This window comes from Nicotiana attenuata, unplaced genomic scaffold (genome assembly GCF_001879085.1).
Source record: "Nicotiana attenuata strain UT unplaced genomic scaffold, NIATTr2, whole genome shotgun sequence".
Lineage (NCBI taxonomy): Eukaryota > Viridiplantae > Streptophyta > Magnoliopsida > Solanales > Solanaceae > Nicotiana > Nicotiana attenuata.
In genome coordinates, this window is record NW_017670245.1 from 187,406 (window position 1) to 199,335 (window position 11,930).

General features: G+C 38.2%; 1 protein-coding gene across 2 annotated transcripts; it reads right to left on the reverse strand.

Annotated features, from left to right (window-relative positions):
• Positions 1 to 1,579: 1,579 nt before the first annotated feature.
• Positions 1,580 to 3,278, reverse strand: LOC109236584 (peroxidase 44-like). 2 transcript variants are annotated; one of them, XM_019402780.1, is made up of 3 exons: positions 3,034 to 3,278; positions 2,025 to 2,879; positions 1,580 to 1,958 (listed from the first exon to the last, which is right to left on the reverse strand). In XM_019402780.1, the coding sequence occupies exons 1-3, from the start codon at positions 3,244 to 3,246 to the stop codon at positions 1,773 to 1,775; spliced, it is 1,254 nt and encodes a 417-aa protein (XP_019258325.1). In that variant the 5' UTR covers positions 3,247 to 3,278; the 3' UTR covers positions 1,580 to 1,772. The 2 variants fall into 2 exon arrangements, with proteins under 2 accessions (XP_019258325.1, XP_019258324.1); XM_019402779.1 differs by having other exon boundaries at positions 1,580 to 2,879.
• Positions 3,279 to 11,930: the final 8,652 nt, after the last annotated feature.

The following is an 11,930-nucleotide window of genomic DNA, read 5'->3' on the forward strand; positions in this document are numbered from 1 at the left end:
CATTAATGGACTTTCCAAATTGAAATGTAAACTATGAAGTTATTTAAGAAATGAACGAACAAAAATTTTTTATTTATCTCGTCGACTCAGATACAATGAAAATTACAAAATTGAACTGAATTAATCTGCAAGCTCCATTGATGAATTCAAACTTGAAAGAAGAATTAAAATGATAAGAGAGAGGAAGAGTAAGAGAATAGAGAAGAGAATGAACATGAGAGAGAATTGAGAATGAAGAAAGAATATCGGTACGGTCCCAAAATTGATTCTGTTGAGCCAAATCCAATTCAGTTATAAGCGGCCCAACATTCTAACTACCTCTAATTTTCTGCACCGTTGGATCTAAAGCTTCTAGGTCGTCGATCTCTTATTAACTATCATCTCCCCGCTGCCACGTGTCTTCTTGTATCTGCTCTTATTTGCTATAATCCTTCGCATTGATAGTGGAAATCTTGCTTTACTCTACACATAGGTACAAAAAATTCTTGGAAGAAATTTTTATGCATTTATGTTTTAACTATTTTCAGTTTTCATATTTCTTATTTGTTTGTCTAAATTCTATCTTCTTCTAACCCTCACTACTCTTTAAATTCCCTTCAAATGGGTGAAGGAAATACGTCTCTCTCCAACATTTTAAATTTTTTTTCTCAAATTCTCAATTTTTTAAATTTTCATTTATAAAACTCTTATAGTCTATCGGAAACAGTCTCTCTGCCCTTTTAGGATAGGAGTAAGGTTGCGTACATCTTACCCTCTTTGCGAAAAACTACTGGACTTAATGTTGTTGTTGTTTGTTGTTAATACTCTTATAGATTTGTTTCTTTTTTATTTTGGTGTTAAGAGGAAAAAATGAAGAAGAAACCAAAATTAGTTAAGGAGGAGAAAAGAAGAATGACCCCAGAGATCAGAACAAGGCTAGCAGTTTGTCATTGAAAAAAAGGAACGAGGGCTCTACCACCATCGTCTTAAATTAAAGCTTGACATGCATTGTATGAAGTTTATTCCAAGAAATTTAAACATTATATTCAATTGATCATTTGGGAGGTATTTAAAAAGATACTATCAATCTAGGCATTAACAGTTTGTAGAGTGTTTTAAGTTATAATGTGTTAATGTGTTCGACATAAAATAACATTCTATAATGCCTTACCATTAGCTATACACTACATATAAGTGTTCTAAATAAATAAACAAAATTTATGAATTAAGCCAAATATAAGCTACTTATCAGCGTTTCCTTCTCATAGTAAAGTGAGAATAATACCTAATTCGTTATTAGTTGCTAATAATCTATTTTGTAAATTTATTGATGTTTTTGAGACTTTGTAAATTCATCATTGATATTTTTACGATTAAATTTTTTCTGTTTAAATAGTAAATTGAAGCTATATATAGTCCTCTTTAACTTTCTCTTTCAGGAAATTCTCGCAGCGAAAGTATTCATATTTGGATGAAGGTTCAAGATCAGCCAGTAAAATCTTATATTCCCTAAGGAATTGCTACAACATGAAATCGATTTTTTTCAACCACCATGCGAAGGACGAGTAAATTCACTTGTTAAATAAACAAACGTAGCCAGTCCGCAATAACAAAACGAAAGCATTTGATTTCTTTTTTTCCTCTAATAAGAGGAATTACAAATAAACAATATTAAAAATAAATTCAACAACAATTAAATCAAGGAAGGGACGTACATGCACAAATTTGAGGAAATACACTGAAGGTTGACAACAGTGTGAAGAGAATAAAACTTGGGTGGAAAGAGAGCCATGTTAAGCTGCTGGAGCAGTCACAAGTAGCGGCGAACTATTAACAGCTGAAGGAGGAGGAGAAGAAGGAGGAGGAGGAGGAGGAGGAGGAGAAGAAGAAGAAGGAGGAGGAGGAGTCAAGACTTTAGGTGGTGGTGATGGTGGAGGAATTGAAACCTTAGGTGGAGGGGGAGGAGGAGGAGTCAATACTTTAAGTAGTGGTGATGGTGGAGGAAATGAAACCTTAGGTGGTGGGGGAGGAGGAGGAGTCAATACTTTAAGTAGTGGTGATGGTGGAGGAAATGAAACCTTAGGTGGTGGGGGAGGAGGATGAACGGAAAGTTTGGGTGGTGGGGGAGGAGGACTCTTTACGATCTTGGGGGGAGGAGGAGGATTAAAGGCTCTACAATTTCTTCTGATTTCTCCTGATTTCCCTGTTAGAACTTGAGTGTTACCTAACTTGATCAATGCATTTGCAAAAGCTTGTTGGAAGGCTCTTGGATTAGCGGCAAAATTCGACACAATCCCAGCAGTTGATTTGTCAGATGCAAGTAACTGATCGACCTTCAATATCCCTTTCTTCAACCTTAGCTGTTTGTAAAAGGAATTATCGACAACAAATGAAGTGTTTTGGTCCAAGAAAACAGATGGGTCACCTCTAGAAGAACATGTCTTTCTAAGACGGTTAAACAAGTTAGTATCCATGCTCCCATCTGCCCTTGATAGCCTATCGCCTTTAAACAAACTACAATGTGTAATTCCCACGGTGTGGCCACCTAAGAGAGTCACCATGTCTTTTATAGTAAACCCTTTGTTTTTGAAAAATTGAAATGCTTGTGGCACCGTTACACTAGGGCCCGGCAAGTTCACCTGTGATGGGTCTGACACTAGCCCATCGCGCCTACCGGTGGGAATGCTGTAGCTCGGTCCTCCGGCTAATGCAACTGCATCTCGGGTGGCTAATGCAATGATGTCTGCACAAGATACTGTCATAGCACATGTAGCCTCTAATTTACTCTTTATCTGATCAATCAGCTCGTATCCTCGTACTGACCCATTTGCTCCTGCATTTTTTTCTGACTTTTTGTTCTTTGTGTTTTTGGAGTCTATCAATATTGAAGCATCGCAACCCTGAAAAGCATATTTCCATTAATGAGAATCCAAAGCTATATATGCATGTGATCGATGTACTAGTTTAACTTTGAAAATACTCACACACATTTCGCTTATCGAGGAGAGTATAATTTGTTAAATTGTAATGGTAATAAGAATAAAAATTTCTCACCCTGACGAAGCAGTCATGAAAATACATCCGCAACAATGCCGCCGTGATGGAACGATCCGCAAAGAAGCGGCTTCGCACCGTATCTCGAACTATGGTTTCTGCTCGTGGACATCTAGCTTTAGTATTATAAAAACCAACTTGAAGTTGAGCTGATACAATTGCTAGCTGAAGATTAATGCACAAGAAAGACAGTAATATTATCTTCTTGTCCATCTTTTTAAGAAAGATTCCTTGATATCAGATTTAAGCTTAATTTGACACAGGATTTTAAAGGTATATATATGGAGGGGAAGGGGGAATAATGTGGTGGGGCACTTAGAGTTTTGAAAGTCAAAGCATAACTGGGATGCATGTCATGTTTTTAAAATAATAATACCAGAGTTTTCTGAGGAAATACATTGTGTAATCACCTTCCACAACTTAAAGAAAAATAAAATACATGTAAGTTCAATCTATCTATTTCAGCTTTAGATTCTACTTTTACGTAAACACATTTTACACGAGTCCGGAACCTAAATATTATGTTTTTGGACTCGAAACACCTTAATAGGTGTTTTAAAAAAAAGAGACATAAATATATATAGCGTATGACAGCAGTACGCTATACCTTAACGGTAACGTCTGCCGTTAAGGTATAGCGTTTTATTGTTATACGCTATATATAGCGTGCAAAAAAAATGATATGCACTGAATTTAGGGCCCACCAATAAGTGAACTGACAGACACAATAATTTAAATATATAGCGTGTGTTTAGAAGACGCTATATGGTAAAAAAATTTCAATACCCCGGGCTACCCATTTCCTATATAAAGCAGTTAAAACCTTAGAAAAATTCGTTCACATACAATTCTAACTCTCTTCAATATTTTCTTGTTGTTAAATTTTGAATCATTTTTTTCGTAATGTCTGAAGAGCGTAGAATAAGAGTTTCATTATATTGGGGGGAGGGGGGGGGGGATGATGTTGTGACGGAGAATAACTCTGTGAGGTATAGTTTATCTCCACAGGGTCATGTTAAATTACCGCTTACACTAGAGTACGATAAATTGATATCGTTGTTATGCAAAAAAATGGGTGTGAGGAAACGTTCAGTGATACTTTTTACTCGGACCGCAAGGGGCTGCTTTTTACTCGGAGTTAAACATCTACGATGATGAAACTTTGAGGGATTTTCTGAGGACTTCGGATGAATTCCGGAAATATCTTGTAATAAATATGTTGGATATGTACATCAAGGTCGAAGACGTTCCAAACAATGAGGTCGCCGGACAGGTTCCGGATAACCCACAGTCATTGGCTGTCTATTCTGGAGGAGTTTTTGCCGGACAGGTTCCGGATGAAAGAGTTTTCCTTGATTTAAACTTATCCCCGCCTGCAGTACATGATTCACAAGAGGAGTGGTAAGCTTCAATTTTCTTTTGTGTTACGATGTACATTTTTGTTGTATTCAATTTGTATTAACGCTCATATATTTAACAGGGGGTACATGCCGGATATGAATTTTACAAATTATGAACCCGAGCATATGTACTCAGTCAATTATGAAAACGAGCAAGTTGAAGCAAATGTACTCACTCAATTGCCCGAAGACGACGTATTAAATCGGGATCTGGCAGATACACAGAGTGAGGAAGAGAACACTGATTACGACAATAATGCTGATGAATCTGGAGACGAGACACCCTTTGATCGTGAGGATGGTGATGAGGAGGATGAGAAGGAAGGACCTGATTTGACGAGAGAGTATGCTCCACCCCCGCCCCCCCCCCTAGACGAAGAGTGTATGAGTCCCAAGTGCCGTTTCATTCTAGGGAGGTTCCTTACCTTGATAACTTGCCAAACATGCCGGATGTGGAAGCTCTCACAAGGGATTTTGATGAAATTCGGACAGCAATGTGGGATGAGTCTAGACCAACGGTGCTGGCAAAGGGCATGCTTTTTCCTGATAAAGCACGCCTAAGCAGGGCTTGTAAAATGCACAACGTAAAAGAGTGTCGTGAGATGACGGCATGGGAGTCAAGTCCGGTTGTATACAACGTTGTTTGTCGAGGGTGGTTTTGGCCATGTCATTGGATGTTGCGTGCGATGAAGAAGAAGTCAGGTCTGTGGAAAGTGGGTAAATACATTCCCACCCACACATGCGAAATGGACACAAACGGGAATCATTTCAACTTGGATATTGACTTGATTTCTCTTGTTCTTATTCCACACATCGAAGCGTCCATAAGGTATAAAATCAAAGAGTGCATTACAGTAGTCCACCAGGAATATGGCCATACAATTACTAAAAGAAAGGCATATCTCGGGCGCAAAAGAGCATTTGAAATAGTGTATGGTAACTGGGATAAGTCATTCCCAGATCTCCCTAGGTACATGGCTGCACTGCAGCATTTTAACCCCGGCACGGTTGTTGAATGGAAGCTTGAGCGTAGTGCAGGTAAACCAGAATATATATTCAATTACGTGTTCTGGGCGTTTAAACCAGCAATTGATGGTTTTTCGCATTGTCGGCCCGTAATATCCATAGACGGCACTCATGTCTATGGAAAGTACGATATCAAGCTGTTGATAGTCGTGGCAGTAGATGCTAATGGACAGATATTTCCTCTAGCTTTTGCTATTTGTGCCAATGAAAGCCAAGAGACGTGGACGCTGTTTTTGAACCACTTGAAGAGCATGTTGTCAAACAGTGTTCCGGCATTTGTCTAATATCCGATCGGCACGGTGGTATCTTAAGTTCTGTGGAGCATTTACCTGCATGGCAAGAACCTTATGCCTACTATCGTTACTGTGTTAGGCGCCTTAAAGCCAATTTCCAGAAGGCATATCCCAACAAGGATCTCCATGATTTGATGTGGATGGCAGCAACAGACCACCAACAGCATAAATTCCGGCTGCACATGGAATATATCAGGCAAGAAGACGAGGAAGCCTATCGTTGGTTAATGCGACATGACCCTGAAAAGTGGACGTTGCATGCGGATGGTGGCAGACAATGGGGAACTCTGACTACAAATGTGTCAGAGTCTTTCAACGGGTTATTGAAGTCTGCAAGAGGATTGCCTGTCACAGCCATGGTGCGGATGTCGTTCAAGCAGATGGCGTAGAGGTTTGTTGAAAGGTCTGCAGCTGCAACGTCATTGATGGAAAGGGGTGTTGAATTTATTCCAGTGCCTATGAAGAGATTTGAGAAATACAGACGGCGAGTGCATTGGCATTCATTTTTGCAGTATGATAAAGAAAGAAATATTTTTGAAGTTCGCACCGCTATCCATGAAAATCGAGGTAATAATATACATACTGTAAATGAATCTAGAAGGTTATGCTCTTGTGGAAAATGGTCCATCTACCACATGCCTTGCTCACATGCCATCAAGTGTTTTCAACAAGTTGGTTTGGGTGCAACCAACTATGTTGATCAACAATATAGTGTTTCCAAGTTCCTAAACACATATAGTGGTCAGTTGCAGTCAGTGGGTGTTGAGCATTATTGGCCTCCGGAACCATTTAAAATGGTGTGTAACAAGTCCTATTTGCGTAAAATACAGGTGCAGAAGAAAACGCGTATACGGAACCAAATGGATGTTAGCGATCCCGTATATGCGCGCAAATGTGGTATATGCTCGCAAACAGGACACGACCGTAGAAAATGTCCTTTGGGGGCACCAGTAATCAAGCTCGGGGTGGGTGTTCTTCCAGTGTACCTAACTACCCATGAGTTGATGTTGTAATAATTAGTTGTTATGTCTATGTTGCAAGATTTATGAAATAAAATTATGCTTGTTAATTATGATTTGTGTTGTAAGATTTAGTTGTTTTGTTTATATTTGTAATAAAATTATGTTTGTTAATTATTAGTTGAATTTCTCCATTTCAGTTTCTTAACGATAATAAAAAATATTTATATATTCGGAAGAACTAGAAACAACATTGAACTTTCATAAATCTGATTAATTTATGACTGTGTTTTGTCTTGTCGATATGACATAAAGCTTCCCAACTGACATAAAGTTGTTTCATCATGGAATCAGAACTGAAAAAGGCTGCCAAAGTGACATAAAGTTGATTCATATCCATCATGACATTTAACACACAAGGCATAACGCGGTCAAATACTACGTTATGCGTATATATAGCGCGGTGAAATAGTACGCTATGACTGTGTGTTGTCTTGTCGAACTAAAAAGGCTGCCAAAGTGACATAAAGTTGATTCGCATCCATCATCACATTTAACACGCAAGGCATAGCGCGGTCCAATACTACGTTATGCGTATATATAGCGCTGTTAAATAGTACGCTATGACTGTGTGTTGTCTTGTCGAACTGATAAGGCTACCAAAGTGACATAAAGTTGATTCGTATCCATCATCACATTTAACACGCAAGGCATAGCGCGGTCAAATACTACGTTATGTGTGTGTTGTCTCGCCTATAAATAAGGGGCTCATTGTAGTTATTTTGTGTGCTCAAAATTTACTAGAAGCAAATATTTCATTTCATTAAAAGTAAGGTATTTTTACTAAAAGCAAATATTTCACAAATGGCTCAACCTCTTCGTCCACCAAAGTGCATGTGTGGAAAAGCATGCTTGATGCAAAAATTGTTGGGACGGTGGTGAATTTGGACGCCGTTACTGGCACTGTATGAACCAGTTTTACAAGGTTCCCGGTGAACCTATTTGTGATTTTGAGGAATGGGTTGATGAACCATGTTATCAGGAATGCTACAGAGAACAACTGCAGTATCTTCATAATGTGTGTTTAAGTCAACGGGAACATGAAAAAGAAAGCAATAGAATTATTGCAGACTTGAGGGCGAATCTGAAGGAGGTGGGAGAAGAAAAATGGAAAACACAATGGAATTGTGAAGCACAAAAGGAACGTAAAAAAAATATAAACGGGAACTTGCGGAGGTGAAGGCGAAACTGAAAGAGGTAGAAGAAGAAAAAGAACAACTGCAAGAACGATTTAAGTGGTTGGAGCGGAGAATAAATGGCAACCGGGGCTAAACATTGGCATGTATGTATTTAGTGTATTTTTCATATTTCATATATTTTTATTATGTTGGTCTGCTATGTTTGTGTTTGTGCTTGTGTTTGTGCTGTAGTAATGTTTTCCTTGTTTGTTGTACTTTTTATTTTAATTGAAGTGGAAGTTAAGTTTAAGTGCTTGTGTTATTATATGTATTTAATTTTCAGTCATTGTAATGGAATTTTACTTCTTTACGACTTGTGTTTTTATTGTAGTACGAAACTAGCTAATTAACGTAGAAATCAAAAAGTAATGCACATATTATATAAAAGTTGTTGTTAATGTATATACAAAAATATTATTTACATATAATGCAAAAAAAAATGATGAATAATCAGTGTGTCCGCCCGGCTACGATCATCCTTCTAATAATGCGTAGGCTCTCATATAGGCCCCCTCGGTATATACTGCGGGCGGCCAAACTGCCGAAGTACCCGCTCCGAGGCATGTTGCTCCACAATATCGAGGCATATGAGTGGGGCAGAAGTGCTCCAAATAAATCGGCCGGCCGAGCAATAAGGTGGCAGAGAAGCTATCAAATCCTCGTTGTATGGCGTCCAGATGAACTATCAAATAAGAACATGAAACGTGAGTATGCGCAACACTAAGTTAATCTACACAAGGTAATTTTAGGTACATATTTACATGTGCGCCCTCCAGCAGATCCAACACATCCCTGCAGAGGGGGAGATTATGATGAGCATCATACTCTCGTGAAAGTCTACGGCGGAGAACCCACCTCCTGGCTAGAGGGAGAAACGGAGGTGCTACAGCAGGAGGTAATTGTGGTCGCGGCGGCTGAAACTGCAAGAACCGCTCCCATGCCCAAACCTAACATACAAAGTTGACGTAATGTTTAAGATAAAGTCTAAGTTGGTAGAGTTGGAAATGATGAACACTTTATTTGAATATGTTGTCACCTGTAGAAGCGACATAAAACCACAAACATCTCTGTGAGTGCCCATGCTCGCCCGGCACACCTGCCTATACATATAGCCGAGAACAGCACCACTCCAGCTGTAATAGGGTAACTCATCTAGCAGCTGAAGATGATGCAAAAATCTAAGGCTGACGAGGTTCCCCGAAGTATTCGGGAACAAGACCCCTCCAAATAGAAGAAGCAACAACAACCTCGTATACTGGTCGATATGTCCCTCCTCTGTATCGTCGGTGATATGGGGGTGGAGTAGCTCCAGGTGCTGTCTAATAGGGGTCAAAGTCAATCGACTAGCACCCGACGATGCAGCCTCGTCCACTGGCCTGAAACCCGTGAGCTGCTGCAGCATGTCCAAATAACCATCACGCGACATATATCTCATAGTAATAGGCAGTGAGACGGGCATTCCATCAACGGGCAGGCCATATAAAACCTCAACGTCCTGCAGCGTGATAGTAGCCTCGCCAATAGGCAGGTGAAAAGTATGCGTCTCCGGTCGCCACCGCTCAATCAACGCCGTAATCAACGCCCAGTCAACCTGTAGCCGGCCGATCTCAATAATCCTATAGAATCCCGTGGCCTGGAGGCGATGGACTACATGCTCGTGGAGAACTCTGTCGTGCAAAAAATCCCACAGGTCATCCACTCTCCTAGCGCGGAGAGTCTGGGAAAGTAACTCTCCATCCCATATATGGGCGGACCTATGATCGCCCTGAAGCACTAATAGCTCACGAGAGTAAGGGCCGGGATGTATAGGCGCGTCCATGTCGTCAACTGTAAATTAAACAACATTAATTGTATGTTAATTATTTAATTGTACAAAGTATATGTAATAATTGGGTTCCAGGCTCGATATTTGAGGCCCAATAGCACCAAATTATCATGAATATTTATGCGTGTCAAATTCATTTTTTTGATAATTTTGTCTGTCTGTGTTTATTTTATAATTTAAATTCTAAATTTTTAATTATTTAATTGTACAAAGTATACGTAACAATTGGGTTCCAGGCTCGGTATTTGAGGCCCAGTAGCACCAAACTATCATGAATATTATGTGTGTCAAATTCAATTTTTTGATAATTTTGTCTGTCTGTGTTTGCTTTATAATTTAAATTCTAAATTTTTAATTATTTAATTGTACAAAGTATATGTAACAATTGTGTTCCAGGCTCGGTATTTGAGGTCCAGTAGCACCAAACTATCATGAATATTTATGTATGTCAAATTTAATTTTTTTTATAATTTTGTCTGTCTGTGTTTGTTTTATAATTTAAATTCTAAATTTGTACAAAGTATATATTTTCATCTACCATTCTAAGAAATACTTAAACTTCAAGGATTCTACGCTAAAATATTATACAGTTTACTAAGCTAAAAGTTTTTACATTTTGCTATGCTAAAAGTTTTTACATTTTGCTACGCTAATAAATAAACTAAATATAAACAACATATACGTTTTAATCACATAACATTAACAAAAATAGCTACAACAATACAAGTTTCGCAAATAAAACACAAAATGACATGGAAATACAAATATCTAAATACGGATATTAACATAAGAAATTAAATCTTAATTTTACACTAATATCTAAGTCCGGATAAATATAACATACTAATTTTGCAAATAACACACAAAAGGACATGGAAACACATTCAATAGGCAGTGATATATATTATTATATAAGTTTGGACATAAAATAAATCGAAATACATCGATGTTGTGAGTGTATTGCGTGAAAATTTGAAGACGAAGGAGTTAAACCACGAGTCCGGAATGCTCTACCACGAAGTGGGACCTACGTTCAAGACCTTTTGTGTGACGGGAGGGGCCCACAATTTTTTTTTTTTAAAAAAAAAACGGGCAGAAGGGTGGGGGGACCAGAAGAAGAAGATGAAATTTTTAAATTGGGGAAGGAGAACTGTCGAGGAAGAAGACGACGGGCACTATTATAAAGAAGTATAGCGTATGATTTTAAAACGCTATATATAGCGTTTTATTGTTATACGCTATATGTAGAAGTCAAATCGTCTGACACATATAGCGTATAACAATAAACGCTATACCTTAACGGCAGACGTTACCGTTAAGGTATAGCGTACTGTTGTCATACGCTAATTAGCTTTTTATGATTACATCGGCAATAATCCGGCAAAAGGGGGATTATTCAGAGCGGGCTCAATGGATAACGGGGATGGAATAGCGGTTGGATGGTTAGGACACCCTATCTTTAGAGATAAAGAAGGGCGTGAACTTTTTGTACGTCGTATGCCTACTTTTTTTGAAACATTTCCGGTCGTTTTGGTAGATGGCGATGGAATTGATATTTATGTCTTTTTTTTTTTTTTAAACACCTATTAAGCTGTTTTGAGTCCAAAAACACAATATTTAGGTTCCGGACTCCATTTTACACCGTGTAGTTCTTAACATATGACTGTAATTAATTCCCTCAGTATCACGTATATATTTTGTTTTCTTTTGTATTAATTCCGTCCGAATTTGATAGATGGTAGCTACTATGTTAATGTTGACATATAGAACAGATGGTTGTAGACTTGTAGTACAGTGGTACTTCTTTATTCACCATAGCTAAAACACAACCGAAAATAAATTGTTCATACTTTAATAATACCCTTTTGCCGTTTCCCAGATGGAAAAATGACACTGCATTATAGCCGTTGTAAAAATAATAGCAGAAAAATGTATCAAATTTGTATATATATATANATATGTGTGTGTGTGTGTGTGTGTGTTATATACAAATTTTATACACTTTTTCAGCTACCAAATGTAAATAATTTCTGGTGCGGGCTAAAAACGATAACACACCTTTCCGGATTGAATAGTTAAACCAATGTTGCTTTGGACAGAAATAAATGTTGCTATGGACCATAATAAGAAGAAGAAAAAAGTAGAAAAAGCATGAC

Excerpts from the sequence above, each read along its gene's own strand:
- LOC109236584 (XM_019402779.1), bottom strand. The coding sequence starts at position 3,246 with ATGGACAAGAAGATAATATTACTGTCTTTCTTGTGCATTAATCTTCAG. Across the intron at positions 2,880-3,033 it reads TTCATGACTGCTTCGTCAGG|GGTTGCGATGCTTCAATATT; the intron begins GTGAGAAATTTT and ends TATGCTTTTCAG.